General features: G+C 39.8%; 1 protein-coding gene across 3 annotated transcripts; it reads left to right on the top strand.

Moving 5' to 3' along the window:
* Positions 1-8,257: 8,257 nt before the first annotated feature.
* LOC109239330 (probable inactive tRNA-specific adenosine deaminase-like protein 3) lies at positions 8,258-15,719 on the top strand. 3 transcript variants are annotated; one of them, XM_019405880.1, is made up of 10 exons: positions 8,258-8,687; positions 8,797-8,848; positions 8,932-9,026; positions 9,400-9,499; positions 10,527-10,619; positions 10,736-10,835; positions 13,025-13,441; positions 13,950-14,053; positions 14,511-14,739; positions 15,306-15,719. In XM_019405880.1, the coding sequence occupies exons 1-9, from the start codon at positions 8,558-8,560 to the stop codon at positions 14,710-14,712; spliced, it is 1,293 nt and encodes a 430-aa protein (XP_019261425.1). In that variant the 5' UTR covers positions 8,258-8,557; the 3' UTR covers positions 14,713-14,739; positions 15,306-15,719. The 3 variants fall into 3 exon arrangements, with proteins under 3 accessions (XP_019261425.1, XP_019261424.1, XP_019261426.1); XM_019405879.1 differs by having other exon boundaries at positions 8,259-8,687; positions 9,400-9,521; positions 10,537-10,619; XM_019405881.1 differs by having other exon boundaries at positions 8,260-8,687; positions 8,953-9,026; positions 9,400-9,521; positions 10,537-10,619.
* Positions 15,720-16,093: the final 374 nt, after the last annotated feature.

Genomic DNA, 16,093 nt, shown 5'->3' on the forward strand with positions numbered 1-16,093 from the left:
GATGTTCAGGTTTTGTATGGGTTGCGCGTAGATGGACGGGCCGTTACACTGCCCCAGTACATGAGATCCATGACGCATGCCCAGTATTTGGATTTGATGGGGTAGTATACTGGTTACAGACCTCAGGGTGACGCTGTACACAGAGGGGGCAGTCGCGTTTCTTTGTCAGCTATCAGAGACCATATGGCGTTTTTGCACCCAGACATCACCGGCGAGATAGAGGATCTGCATATTGAGCGGTACACGAGGTTGGCGCTGCTCCATATTGAGCGGTACACGAGGTTGGCGCTGCAGCAGCTAGATGATTTACCCCTGTACAGCTGGGGTGTTGCTGTTCTAGCATACCTGTACCGGAGTATGTGCCGGGCGAGCATGCTTTGCCAGGTGGACATATGTGGTTTTCTGCCCCTTCTACAGGTGACAACATTTTCGAATACTCTGTTCATTACTCCGAATTCTATATGGTCGAAATAACTCATAAATTTTACGTCAACCTTTTATCTTAGATTTGGGCCTGGAAGCGGATCATGCCGTTGCAGCCACCTCTACCACCACTAGAGCCAGGTGAGGCTTATCCGTTTCTCCCTCTAGCTACTAGGTGGGTTCTCCGGCGTGGGAACTGATGCTCATCATAATCTCCCCCTTGTCAGGGACGTGTTAGATGTGCTGGTGGCCGGACAGGTAAATATGTACCTACACTTACTTGTTATAAATTGAGTTGTGTTGCGTATGCTCACTTTTATGTTATTATTTGGTAGTTCATTTGGACGTCATACAGCGACGAGTTGCTAGCTCAGCTGCCCGATTATTGCTCAATCGACCGACTGCTTTGGAGCACCTCCGTCCCGATGATCTTCTTCGATGTGGTTGAGTATCATGCCACAGAGCGTGTGCTTCGCCAGTTTCACCGTCCCCAGCCTATACCGGGGGAGCCTGCATGGGTGCCTACACACTATCAGCGGGATGACCGTACCAGGGTGGACTATATATTTATGGGATGGCTAGAGCAGCGGGTCCATATTTGGGAGCAGCGACGGTACCGTATTCCGCCACCACCTTCATTTACCCAAGAGGCCACTATTCAGCTGTATACGTCATGGTACCGCCGTCACACCCAACTGATGATCGAGAACCCCATTCATGTACTTGGCGAGCGCTACAGACCATACGCCGGGAGGCACGAGGCAATGATATGTTTTTTTGGCTTATTAATATCTTATAATTGTGATATAGCGTTATTTAATTAATATTTTAAATTTTTCACAGGCTATTGGGCATCACCTGGTCTACCAGTTGGGACAAGAGATGCAACAGCATGGCGACAGTGCTGCAATCGTTGAGTATGGCCGACGGGTGGCAGAGCTGGCTCGTCGGACCCTGTTTCAAGCGAGAGATGGTGCGAGGTTGGATCACGAGGCTCAGTATACGGCGCTAGAGGACTACCATTGGGGTAGGGCTGTCCCACGAGACAGGGGTAGGGCACGAGGGAGGGGTGCCCCACGGGATCGCGGGGGACGGCGAGGAGGTGGTCCCCAGCAAGAGGGCGTTGAGGCACCTGTCGACCCACCTGTTGAGGGACATGATGAGGATTCTGGAGATGAGAATCTTGGAGATGATCAGCCAGGTTATATCCCTCGGGTAGATGATCCTTCCACCAGCATGCCGTCGTACAACCTTCAGCTATCTCTGCCAGCATCGCAGGACACCCCGTCAGGAGCATTGTTGATCACGGGTACATTCGACAGGGATGTAAACCAGTTCTTTGCAGGCCCATCTACCGCAGCTGAGGATTGGCCGACCCGGGATGTGGATGGCGGGCGCAGGTTGAGTTATGCCTCATCCCCGGCGGTTGATGCGGATCTACCACAGGCGCAGGTATGTTTTGTATTACAGTGAAATTTCAATTTATTTTCTTTTCCTTAATGATTTCCCATAAATTAATTTTTAATTTTCTTATTAAGGCTTTGTCCCACGGAGGCGACTGTATGCGCTGATAAGGACACCACGGAGGCCGACGAGACCATGGTGAGAAAATGGCTTTGACTTAACACGTACAATACTAATATACATTTTTCACATGCTAAGCTTAGTACTTGTTTTGTAGGTTGCTGACGGCCCGACAGCCTTTTCTACCGATCCTGCCAGCTGTACTGTCGATGCTGCTGCGCATCCTCACATAAAGAGGCGACTTGATGATGATGATCCTGATAGTGTACCCGGGCGACAGGGGATGCGACTCAGGCCAGCAGTAGCACTAAAGCACACAGGCTAAAGGACTCATTGAGTTACTTTTGTTTGTACTTTGTGAAAATACTACATTATGTAAGTAATGGCAACAATTATATTTTAACAACAATTTTGTTTTAACTGCGGTTGAACAACAACTTTATTTTAACAGTACAACACAAACACAAACATAACAAACCTAACACAAAACAAATAGTACAATTAATGAAAACACTTGACAAGGGAAACATAAAGATACGTTACTACGCTCAACACGTACATGTCATTATTTAGTCATCACCGCCTAGTATTCTCTGCTCCAACCACTTGAATTGGTCTTCCAGCTTTTTTTTCTCTTCTTCCACCTCCTTGAGTTTCGCCTTTAACTCCACAATTTCTTGCTTGGATTGGCGTTGTCTGTCCCACTGCCTCTTACACACATTATGAAGATGATACAACTTGTCTTTGTAGTATTCCTGCTCACATGGTTCATCAATCCATACCTTAAAATTGCATGTAGGTACGTCGGGTTGCCTATAAAACTTGTTCATACACGCCCAGTAGCGGCGTCCAGCTTCTTCCCAACAATCGTACATCATGCTTTTGTTTCCGCAGTCGCACCTTGGGACATAAAGGGGTTGTTGAGACATTTCTTAAAGAGAAACTTTGGTTTTACGTAAATATTTGCTATAGGTTGTTGTTAAGCGCAGAAAATAACTAGAATGCGCTCGTTATTTATAGGCAAGATTTCACATAAAACGTAGTATTATACCACGCTTTAGATATTAAATTTCTCTGAAATAGTACAGCTTTTTCACATGGTTTTCAGCTTTTCAAGAACGACAAGACAACTCAAAAAAACGTAGTATTTTAACAACATTTTTATTGTAACAGAATTTGAACAACAATTTTATTTTAACATGACAACACAAACACAAAACGAGCGCACCTAAACATACACATAACAAAAAACAAACAGTACAACTAATGAAAACACTTGACAAGGGAAACATAAAAGATACACTACACTCAAACACTACAAAAGCCACTGGTTTAGTCACGACGCCTATATTCTTCTACTCCAAACCACTTGAGTTGGTCTTCCAGCTTTTTTTTTTCTTTACTGTCCACCTCCTTGAGTTTCGCCTTCAACTCCTCAATTTTCCTTGGTTGTTCGCCACTCTCTTTTCCCATTGAGCCTTGTACATAAATTATGAAGAGAATAAATTCTCTCTTTGTAGTATTTCTGCTCACATGGTTTCAACCATCCATACCTCAAAATCACATTTAACTGCTCGTCGGGGTTGACTATCAAACATTTTTCATACACGCCCAATAGCGGCGTGCCACCTGGCTTCCCACCAATTTACCATACTGATTTTTCTCCGCAATAAGCACCTTGGGACATAAAGGGGTTGTTGAGGACATTTCTTAAAGAGAAACTTCGGTTTTATGGAAATATTTCTAGTTGGTTATTGTTAAGGCAGAAAAATAACTAGGAATACGCCCGTTATTTATAGGCAAGATTTCACATAAAACGTATATTATAGCAACGCTTTAGATATTTAAAGTTTTTTCTGAAACAACAGTTTTTTCGCAGTCGTTTCAGCTATTTTCAGAACGACAAGACAACTGATAAAACGTAGTATTGTACCACGCTTTACATATTAAAGTTTTTCTGAAACGAAACAGCTTTTTCACATGGTTTTCAGCTTTTTCAGAATGACAAGACAACTCAAAAAAATATAGTATTATACCGCGCTTTACATTTTAATTTTTTCTGCAACAAAACAGCTTTTTCACATGGTTTTCAGCTTTTTCAGTACGACAAGACAACTCAAAAAAACGTAGTATTATACCGCGCTTTACATTTTAAATTTTTCTGCAACAAAATAGCATTTTCACATGGTTTTCAGCTTTTTCAGTACGACAAGACAACTCCAAAAAATGTAGTATTATACCGCGCTTTACATTTTAAATTTTTCTGCAACAAAACAGCATTTTCACATGGTTTTCAGCTTTTTCAGTACGACAAGACAACTCAAAAAATGTAGTATTATACCACGCTTTACATATTAAATTTATTTTTTAATATGTGATTTTTTTTTGGTCCACAATCTTGGTCTTCTTTACACAATCTTGGTCTTCTTTACAAACACCAATATGTTTAATATTTGAACAACCATATCAAAAGGTCATGTTAAAAAATAAGATGTAACAAGATTATGGAACATAATTTTATTTGATAGATATTGCAACATACACAAGGACAGACACGTATTACAAAAAAACAATACGAAAACAAAAGACTAGGGGTATCCTTGATAGTTGGGTACATTCGACGAACTTGCACCAGGAGCTGGATTACCACCGCCACGCGCACCACCTGAAGGGCATTTACGATGGTCGTGTCCTGTTTGCGAGCATATGCCACATTTACGAGCATAAACGGTGTCACCAACATCCATTTGGTTCCGTATACGCGTTCTCTTTTGCACTTGCAGCTTGCGCAAATAGTCCTTGTTACACACCATCTTAAAAGGTTCCGGTGGCCAATAATGCTCAGCACCTAATGGCTGCAACTGCCCACTATACGTGTCTACGTATGCAGCAACACTGTATTGCCTATCAATATAGTTGGTTGCCCCTAAACCAAATTATTGAAAGCACTTCAAGGCATGTGCGCACGGCATGTGGTAGATGGTCCATTTCCCACATGAACACAACCTTCTGGCTTCATTCACCGTCTGTAGGTTATTCCCACGGTGTCCGCGGATAGCGGTCTTAACTTCAAAAACACCCCGGTCGTGATCGTACAGTAAAAATGAATGCCAATGTGCTCGCCTCCTGTACCTTTCAAATCTTCTCATCGGTATTGGCATAAATTGAACACCCCTGTCCATCAATGTCGCAGCTCCATGCCTTTGAACTAACCTCTCCGCACTCTGTTTGAATGTCATGCGGACCATGGCAGTGATAGGCAATCCACGGGCAGACTTCAACAAGCCGTTGAATGACTCCGACACATTTATAGTCAGGGCTCCCCATCGTCTGCCGCCATCAGCATGCAATGTCCACATGTGAAGCTCATGTCCCATCAGCCAAGTATATGCTCGTTGATCAATCCGTCGGATCGCTTCCATGCGCCTCATGAATTTGCACTGCTGGTGCTCAGTTGCGGCCATCCACATTAAGTCATGCAAGGCCTTTTCAGGATATTTCTTCTGGAAATTGGCCTTCAGGTGCCTCACACAGTAACGGTGGTATGCATAGGGTTCCTGCCATTCAGGCAAGTGCCGCACAGAACTTAAAATACCACCATGTCGATAAGATATTAGACAAATACCTGAACGCTGTTTAACAACGTGCTGCTTCAAGTGGTTCAAAAAAAGCGTCCACGTCTCTTCGCTTTCGTTGGCACAAATGGCAAAGACTAGTGGAAATATTAGTCCGTTGGCATCTACTGCAACTGCAATCAAAAGCTTAATATCATACTTTCCATAGACGTGAGTACCGTCTATGGAAATTACAGGACGATAATGCACAAAACCATCAATTGCTGGTTTAAATGACCAGAACACATAGTTGAAAATATATTCGGGTCTATCCAGACTCCGCTCACGCCTCCATTCAACAACAGTCCCGGGGTTAAAGTGTTGCAGTGCAGCCATGTACCTAGGCAGAGATGAAAAAGACTTATCCCAGTCGCCATAAATAAGTTTAGAGGCACGTTTGCGACCGAGATATGCCTTTCTTTTGGTTATAGTACAATCATACTCCTGGTGGACGGCTGTAATACACTCTTTAATCTTGAACTAAAGGACACTTCCAAATATGGAATCAAGACAAGAGAAATCAAGTCTACATCCAAATTGAAGTGATTCTCATTGAATGTGTCCATTTCACATCTGTGGGTGCTAATAAATTTACCCACTTTCCACAACCCTGATTTCTTCTTGCTGGCACGCAACATCCAGTGAAAACCCATAAAGTATCTACGGCATACAGCCTTGTATACCTCCGTAGTTGACTCGCTTACCGTCATCTCACGACACTCTCTTACGCTGTAGATTTTTACAGCCCTGATTAGGCGAGCTTTATCGGGGAAATACATGCCCTTTGTCAGCACCGCTGGTCTAGACTCATCCCACATCGCTGACCGAATTTCGTCATCATCCCTTGTGAGGGCATCCACGTCCGGCATACTTGGCAAATTATCAAGGTAGGGAATATTCCGCTCATGAAATGGCACGTGGGACTCGTACACTCTTGGTCTAGCGGGAGGTGGAGGAACATGCTCCCTCGTCAGCTCAGGTTCAACATTCACTTCCTCCTCATCATCACCCTCATCATGGAAGGGTGTGTCATCTCCAGACTCATCCGCATTGTTGTCATAATCACTATCATCTTCCTGACTCTGCGCATCTGCCAAATCACGAGTCAATACGTCGTCTATGGCCAACTGTGTGAGGTCAGGAGCATCAAGATGCTCGTTTTCACTGCACAAAAAGAACAAAATGATAAGCTACCCAACTAGATAAATACCTTACATATAGCTATATCACTTTACTTACAAGTCGTACTGTCTTGACGTTTCATGATGGATGTTTTCTTGTTGGTGATGACTCCCGGATGGACCACCGTGGTCCAATACGCCAGAACTACGCATATTCCAACTAGGGGCGGGGTCATAACTTGTAAAATTCATATCCGGACGGTACCCCCTATGAAAAATATGAGTGTTAATACAAATCCAATTAAAACATAAAATAAACATCGCTAAAGCGTAGAAAAATTGAAGTTTATCAGTCGTCTTGTGGATTATATAAAGTCGAAAAATTATTTCGTGGCTGCTCATTCGCCGGTGGTGACAAGTTTAAATCAAGGCAAGCTCTTTCATCAGCAATCTGTCCCGCAAAAACTGCTCCAGAATAACCACCCGATGACTGGGGGTTATCCCTACTATGCACGCCCTCATTATTGGAAACGTCTTCAACCTTGACGTACATTTCCAATAATTTTATTACAATAAATTCCCTGTATTCATCCGGAATCCGCAAAAAATCTCTAAGAGTTTCATCATCTTCGATGTTAAACTCAGAATAATAAGCAAACCCCTGCGGAGTCACTGAATACGGAAATCTACCGGTTACTTTAAGGTTCACCGAACGTTTCCTCACACTCATTTTTTTACGTAACAACGATACCAATTTATCGTACTCCATTGTAAGCGGCAATTTAACATGACACTGTGGAGGTGAGCTATACCTCACAGAGTTATTCTCCAGCACAACTTCACCCCCCCCCCAATATAATGAAACCCTTATTTTTGGCTCTTCAGACATTATAAAAAAATGATTGATAAGAAGAAGAGAGAAGTATGAACGGAAGTTTGAAGGAAAGTTTTGAATGGATTTTCATAAAATTCAAACGCCTTTAAATAAGGCAAGTCCGAGCTTGGGGTCCAGAATTTTTATATATAAAATGCAGTACAATACCACGTTTTATCTATTTGAATTATTGTTATGTCAGTTATCCGCGGAACACTTATTGGTGGGCCAAAAAATTGGTGTAAAGCGTAGTATTATAATACGTTTTACACTAAAAAATAAATATTCTCTGCAGTCCTGCAGAACTGTTATTATGGTGGGCCCAAATTTAATAGCGAAATGCAGTATAATACTGCGAATTGATGAATCGCAGTACACTACTGCGTTTCCCTTTAAAAAAATTAATTTTTTAATGAATCGAAGTACACTACTGCGTTTAGCTTTAACAGCTAACTTTCCGTTAATGTTGAACGCAATAGTGCACTGCGTTTTATGTAAAAATGAATCTTTTTTTTTACAATGTAAAAACCTTCTTTTTGTCCAAAAGTACAGCATCTAAGTTTCGGCTTTGGGTCACGCCGTGCTATTCTGGCCATACATTATACAAAATCGATATACGAACTTTCTTTTAAAAGAGTTTCTAGTCTAAATACAAGTCACACTGTACTGTGTACATTGAACTCCAAAGTAATTTAAAGGTAAACCCAGAAACCTTCACTTTTTATTTGGGTACAACGTACAAGGAACCTCACTCGACACTAATAAAACTAATGACCCTCAAACTAAATAAAAAACCCTATACCCTATTATTCATGAACAGTCAATCAATAAATCAACTCAATTTCATCATATTTGAACCGAAACCTGTTATGTAAAAGATTTATTACTGTAATTCGCAAGTATTTCACAGCGTGTTGTTGTAGAGAAAAAGAAAAAAGGAAAGAGAAATTCTTTTTTCGTCAGTCACGATATTGCCGGCGCCGAAAGCCAGACCTATTTTTATGAACAGAGCCACCGGCGGTACAGCGAGAAGAATGAAGAATAAGGATGAAGATACAGTTGCAAATACCGAGAGTGTAATCATACACATACCTGAAAAGCCACCCTTTTTGCCTCACCTCCAACCCACTGGTTTTTTCACATTCTTCGATTTCCTTTTTTTTCTTTTCTTACAGCAAATTGTAACGCTCCCATTTTCTTAATGCGCTAACCCCTCCTTTTTTTCCCTTTCTTCTTTAAGTGAAAGTTCATGCTGCTGTGATTGAACCTAAAGATGCCAATACTCTAGTCAGGTTTGTATTTCATGTCCCCCCTACCCCCCCCCCCCCCCCCCTTTTTTTTTGGTTTATTAATTTTTTAGAGTCCTCAGGGAAAGTTTGCATTTTACTATAATCAGGAAGTTAAATCAAATTGCACCATTGGAAAATTTACGGCATGTGAAGCGTGTCCAAAAGAAGTGCATTGATGGAGGTCATTTACTATCTCATTCTGAGCTTATTTATTGTTTATAGGCTTCTTATCACTAAAACTCCCAAAACTCTCCTCTATTCTGCATCATATGTATTGTATTATATGTTTCCTTTGGTTGAATTTGTCATGCTTATATCCTTTTCGATAATTAGCTAAGTGAGGGATATGTTCTAAAGAAGTCCATTAAAGATAATAAGCTTATATTGCTTGCTGCTGGGTTTGCATTGTTATACTGAAGGAAGCGTAATAAGCTTCTGCATCTGTGTTTGGTTTTTCAAATACTAAATTTTTATGCCAGTATAGATGGCTTCTCCTGTTGGCCTAAAGACGGTGATGTGGTGACTGTAGGGTCTTTTTGTTTTTCATGTTACAGGAAAACTTCAGTTATGTTTGCTTTTATCTATGGCTGTTGAAAATGATGGCGAGGTGGATGCCATGCCATATGAGATTCTTGAGCTTGTCAAATCATACCAGTTGAGTACTTTCATTACAAAAGTGGGTCATCCTTTTATCTTATAGTTGCAAAATTTAGTTGATGTTTGATATAAGTAATTACATAACACCTTGTCCTCTGTCGACCTGAACAATGATTACATGATACTCGAGCGATGGCTAGAAAGCCTAGATATTACGCAGATAGACTGCATTTCTCTAGTGAAACCAATGTGCTTAAGTGAACTAAAAATATAGTCTGATCTTATATTCCTGTGGCATGTCAAATTTGCTAGTTTTCCTCTGTGTAATTCTAATTTTTTTTGAATATTTAGCACTAGCTCCATTGCTGTATGTGACACACTTTCATTTTCAAGTTCCAATATGCTCATATTTTTAGGATATCTGACTTCCTCATTGAAAATGGACCCTTGTTTGTGATTTAACACCATATAATCGTATTTCGGAAGTAAGATAGAGAGATTCACACAACTAGAAAATTAAAATGCAAGGGATTGATGAAAGTTGAAAATTGTTTCCAAATATTGGCAAATTCTTAGAAATATAGACGATCTTTGTCTAGAAAGCAAGTGGCGTGGCTTAAAATGAGGACAATCTAGCATATGTGGAATTGAGTCATCAAGCTCCATTGATCTAATGTTTTCAAACAGGTAGTTGTTCTGAAGTTCTCTTTCAATCTGTTTTTCAAGTTCTTGAAATTTCTAATATCAGTATTGGTATTGATTAGTCATGTGGAAATTTAGTTTCCTCTAAACAGGAAGACTTCATTTTTTACTGATGGATAAATTTATCTGATATTTTGCAAAATTCTTCAAGATGTTGCTTTATTCATATCTTTTGTACTGACGGGAGTGGGTCTAAAGTGTTCATAGTTACAAAAAAAAAAGAGGAAGAAATACTCCAGATTCTTTGCTTATATCATGTGTAAACACTACTTTTATGATGGTGTTTTCGTTGTTCCAATTTACTTATTGCTAGTTATCCTTTATCTTAAATGTATTATGTTCCTTTAGCTGCAAAAACTCTACATTTCTGCATTTAAATCAGCTTTTTGCAGGTATGCAAATATGCTGCAACATCAAAAGAAGAATGGGATGAACAGTGCAAGCTCTGGCCTACTTCCTATCATCCGCCAACCTAGTAAGTGTGGAAAGAAAAAGACGGGAGAACTCTACCTATGTGTGCATCTCCTAGGGCAGTAGGGATAGCTTCATTTGCAACTGACCTGACCTTTTTTCTTTTTCCCACAATTACAGCAACATCAGTGGCATAACTGGATTTACTGAAGAGGAGTCACAATCAGTTCTCAGTTTCATGAGACATGCCATTGATTTGTCAACATCTTGTGTTGGTCAGGTAACTATTTACCATTTTCTCCAATTGTCTGGGAAGTCTGTCTTATTCTACTTGTTCCAACATTTTTTCCTACGCATATGTCAGTGTCTATTCCCCATCTACCCAAGAACCAAAAGGAAAAAAGAAAAAGACAAATAGATTCAGGGTCCTTTTGTTTGGATTGGATCAGTGCCTTTAATAACATTTAGTGTTTTCCAATTGGTTAAAAGAAATCATATTTTAGAGCTATTTAGCAGCTATTACATAATTAAAGTGATTATCTTCCTTATTAAAAAAAGCAATCATCTTAATTTTACCAATAAAAAGTGATTATCTTAATCAAATTTCTAATAATCACTTTTTTAGACAACCAGAAATAGTTTCAATAGTTCAAGGCAAACGGACCATGAGGTTTATATTTATAATTTCCTTATGCATTCTTGATTCTACTGTTCTACCAGCTACTTCATTTAGAAGAATATTTCAAGCATAAATGAATTGAAGCAGTGACAATGTTTATATCTGAAAATGAGAATGATGAATGCTTTGCTTGGCAACTAGGAAAGTGAAGAGAAGAACAAAGTCTTGAGTATCCCGAAAGGCTCCGGATGTTTAGGAACTAGAACACAATTCGGAACTAGGAAAGAGAAGATAAAGGGAGAGAGGATTATAAAGTTTTCTTTACCCTTGTTTGATTTAGCTATAGAAAGAGGAAAGGAAGAGAGATAAATAAGTTTCCTCTTGGCACCACTAGTTATCCTCTCTTTGTCTTTTTATTTTCCGTCTTGCTGTTCTCCCTTCTCTTCTGCAAATTTTACATAGTTTTGTATACTTCGTACGGATATTTTCATGAAGGTAAATTTATTACTCAATCATGTTTATATTTGTGATATTAGGCTTCAATAGGATATATTTTAGTCCACCGGATCAACTGGACTAGAAGTTGTTCCCCTCTTGAGTTGCTTTCATATTATTGTGCTCCTCGTTAAATAAAAGAAATGGACTTACTGAACTTGCTGTAGGAGGGAGTTTGGCCTTGTCTAGAGTCTAGATGAAGGCATTACCCTACTTCATCTCACATTTAATACTTTTGGGTTTTGAATGTTTGGGAAGAATTGTTTCATGCTACGTGAATCCTTGCTCTCGTGCGCCTACTGTCATGTCCCTCTTTTGCTCGAGGGGGTTTCCCTGCTGAGGAGAAGTTATACCATCCTGTCAAACTTATGTTTGTGAGACTGCCTCGAGAGGATGGTTTCGAACTGGCAGGGTATGTGGGTAGTGCCACTGTTCAAGAGGCGTAAGACCCAAGAGACGGAAGAATGACGGGTTGGCCAGTTGGATATGGGTAAATTAGCTAGAGGATATGGTAAACATATGGCTTTCTTAGGAGGTGGGAAGGTATGATGAGTGCCGAAGTAAAGTAGATCGTGCAGACGTGCACTTGTCCGAGAGAAGGCAGGTGCTTCAAGGAGAGGAAATGCATAAGGTTGGGTCCAAGTTACTCCTGGATACACCTGATTTGTAAATTAAGACAGTTGTCTAAAGTTGGTCCATGAATCAATATTGCAAATGAAGTGCTTGTAATTCAGAGAATGCAAATGAAGTGCTTGTAACACAAGAGCTAAAAGAAAATCTAGTCACATACTTTGGGACAAATGTGAAAGTTTTAGGTTATCTTGACATAAGTATGCAGCTATCCTTCGCCCCCAGAGATTTGGTCTTGTGGTAAGAGCACAACGCGTGATGTGTGGATTAGGCACATGTCACAGATTTGAACCCTGCCACAAAAAGAAGCCTGGTATTTAAGTAGAGAAGGGTAGAGGGGCCGGTCCATCTAGCAAGTTTCGGCCCACGCACCATTGGCCTTCGGGAATTTCTCGGTTAAAAAAAAAGTATGCAGTTATCCTTCCAAGTTTCGATGTATTGTATGAGTTTGCAGGTGATAGTTATTACTATGTGGTTAACCCTTCTACCTCTGTAATCTTTTACTTTTCACCCAGCCATAGGCTGATGGTTTCTGATTGTATAGCTGATGTCTGATTGTGGCAGTGTATGTTTTTGCCATTTTTCTATTATTCGGTCCTTAATAACTGTGAAGGCTATGTTTATATTGTTTCCAGTCATTTAGAAAGGAAGTATATCTGTAGTATGCTCTTGTAAATATGTTTCAGACGTGCAGTATTTTACTTTTGCTTGAACTTTCTCTGCAGGTGGTCAATGCTGCTGTTATTGTAGATCCTTCAACTAAGCAGGTGATTGCAAGTGCTTCTGACTGGGTAATATCCTCAGCAAGTCCTGCAAATAAGGTCAGCAAGGAAGGTAGCTGCTCTGACTATCCCGAAAACCTCAATTCCTCTAACTTGGAAAACCAGCAAACATCACTTTTGGACAGTTCAATTGGTGAATTTGAACATGTAATTTGTAATGTTGGTTGTCTACATCCTTGGCGATGGGCTGTGCAATCGTTAAGTCCAAGCTCTGGTTGCTGGCATCCTTTGCGTCATGCCGCTATTGTAGCTATCGAGCATTCTTCTGCCAGGGATAGACAACTTTTTCCTGATTACAAACTTAATGGGGAGGACTCTATCAAGGAGGAGTGCACACTGTCTCCTTCGAAAAGACAGAAGGTAAGTCCAACAGATTTAAGCTACATTCCTTTTATCCTTTATGTCGTTGTTATATCACTTCAATAATATGTTGACTTCTTGATTCCCAGCAGCTTTGTCTGCTAAATTCTCCCTTCCTTCTACAGGAAGAAATACTGCTCTTGCGGCGCCTAGGGCCCTGCTAACATTTTTGTCTACTGTTGTTTCTTGAGAATTTTAGACAACTCAAATAATTTCAAGAGTGATGATATCAAATATTTTTTCCAAGAGTGATGATATCGCTCACGTTATATTTACTTTTGACACTATCATGACGCGTTAGCAATGAAATGAACTTGATTTTTCAAAAAGAAAAAAAGCTTTTACCATATTGTCTCTTTAGCTGTTATGCTAGAAAAATGATTTCTATTCATCCTTTGTCATCAATAATTTCCTGTTTTTCATTTCCAAAACATATAAAAAAGAATTTCTCTCTTGAATCACACATGTCAACTTTTTGAAGAACAATATATCATAATTGCCTTTTCAGATCACGGACTCTGACTTCCAAAGTAATGACCATAGTTCTGAATCAGTCAGACCTTATCTATGCACTGGATGTGACATTTACCTGGCTTGGGAGCCATGTGCAATGTAAGTTCATATATTTAACTGCTGTTTTACTTGTTTTTTTTGTCTTGCTTAGCTTCAATTGGGCAGTTCCACCCTTCAAAGGTCTATGCTTGTTAAATTCTGCGGTGAACTGTTGGTTGGTGGTAGCTTTGGTTAAATTATTAATTGAGAGAGTATGCCAGTCATTCCAAAAGATTATAGATGTGCCAGACAGAGAATGAAGGACAAACACACCAAAAGCAGAGAGTAGAGTTTTACCCTGAAACAAGAAAAATAATATCTTTATACTATAGAGGAAGTAGGTCCAATCAATATTTTTCAGGATAAGGCTTCTTCCTTGAGCATTCATGGGGAGTTTCATATGAAAATTTGATCAAAACCTAATCTCAGATGACATTCTGGAAGTTAGCATACAAGTTCATATTTGTAGATATTTAACTGATCTCAACTTCACTATCCTGTTGTCTTGCTGTATTAGGTGCGCAATGGCTCTTGTCCATCAAAGAGTGAGACGGATATTTTTTTCCTTCCCAAATTCCAATGCTGGTGCACTAGGAAGTGTTCACAGATTGCAAGGGGAGAGGAGCTTGAATCACCATTATGCTGTTTTCAGGGTTGTTTTGCCTGAGGAGGTGCTCAGGAATAAAGTTGTAGATGCAAAAACTGATGGGTATGGTTGAAGCAAACACTAATCAGCTTTTGAAGAGGTTAGGTCTTTGAGACTTAGTTAAGTCGGATAATAGTTAATGTGGATACTTCTCCTTGATACATGTACATTCAGTCTCCTTTCTGACATATAAGTACTAAAAGTGTTAGTATTAACTAGAGCTTTAAGTGTTAAATTTGTAATCCTTTAAATAGGGAGCTGCCCATTTCATTAGCCACAAAATAGCCCCCCAAAAAGAACAAAAGGAATGAAAACATGTTGGTTGGCATGCTCCTTTAAGCAACTTCAGATATCTATGTATTTGAACTCTGGATTGCTTTTTACTGTGGGTCTCCATGATACCCTTTATAAGAAAAATGATTTTCAGATATCTAAACTTACAGTTAGTTGCACTGATATTGCTGTGTAACAATTATAATTCTCACAAATTCCACACCAAAACCAAACAGATAAACTGCTTTTAGCTCTCATCTGCATAGAGCACTTTGGTATTAAGCTGTTTTTGCTCTCTTCCATACTATGACTACCGCCAAAATCAGAGGAAGCTAACAAGTTCTCTCCGGCTGTTATTTTATATGTACTTAAGCTACCTTTCTGCTCTCTCAGGTTCACAATTCAAGTTACACTGACAACTAAATATTTGCCTAGTTGCTGATGATCTGTTCCCCTTATTGGGTATTCTGCCAAGTTCGCAATACGCATCAGGATGGACAAGCCAATTCTTGGAATTGGACAGCTGTTGTAACTATTCTTTATTCATATTTACAGAGCTGTTGTAGCTTGACTGTAACATAAATGTGTGTTAGTACTGTATCCCCCATGCCAACTAGAGAGATGAAAGAAAAAAGAATTATTTATTTTGACTTTGAAATCATCTGCAATAAGTTTGCAAAAATTCTCAAGGGACAAGGTCTGGAGATCATTGATTTGTCATGCAAATGGTTCCTTTGAGACAATTCCTGTATATGACGAATGCTTCTATTTTTTGAAGCATCATTGAATGATTGTTCTGTCAATTAATTGGTTTATATTAAGAATATTGCGAATTACAATGAGAAATGGTATCGCAAGGTGAACAATCAACTGCATTCTGATAATTGCTGAATATTTAATGGATAATATATTGAATCCTTAGTCCAGTTAAATTTGGAGCAGTTCCCCATCCTAGGACATCAACGGAAATGGATATGATACTCTGGCTATTAACCATTTCCAATCCTAAAGTAGACAGATTACAAGCACATAATTGATACCCTCTAGCTTTCATTGGATTATCTCGTAACAAATTTTTCCTTGAGGCACAACTGGAAACCCTTGAATGAGAATCAACTCAAGGCAGGTTCTGGATGTAGAATATGGTCAGTGGTTTCGAAATCCTTCTTGAGAATCAGATT

This window comes from Nicotiana attenuata, unplaced genomic scaffold (assembly GCF_001879085.1).
Source record: "Nicotiana attenuata strain UT unplaced genomic scaffold, NIATTr2, whole genome shotgun sequence".
Lineage (NCBI taxonomy): Eukaryota > Viridiplantae > Streptophyta > Magnoliopsida > Solanales > Solanaceae > Nicotiana > Nicotiana attenuata.

Bases quoted from the DNA above. Each gene is read 5' to 3' on its own strand.
- LOC109239330 (XM_019405879.1), top strand. From the start codon at position 8,558: ATGAACAGAGCCACCGGCGGTACAGCGAGAAGAATGAAGAATAAGGAT. The intron at 8,849-8,931 runs GTTTGTATTTCA...CCTCAGGGAAAG, and splicing joins GATGCCAATACTCTAGTCAG to TTTGCATTTTACTATAATCA. The intron at 13,442-13,949 runs GTAAGTCCAACA...TTGCCTTTTCAG, and splicing joins CTCCTTCGAAAAGACAGAAG to ATCACGGACTCTGACTTCCA.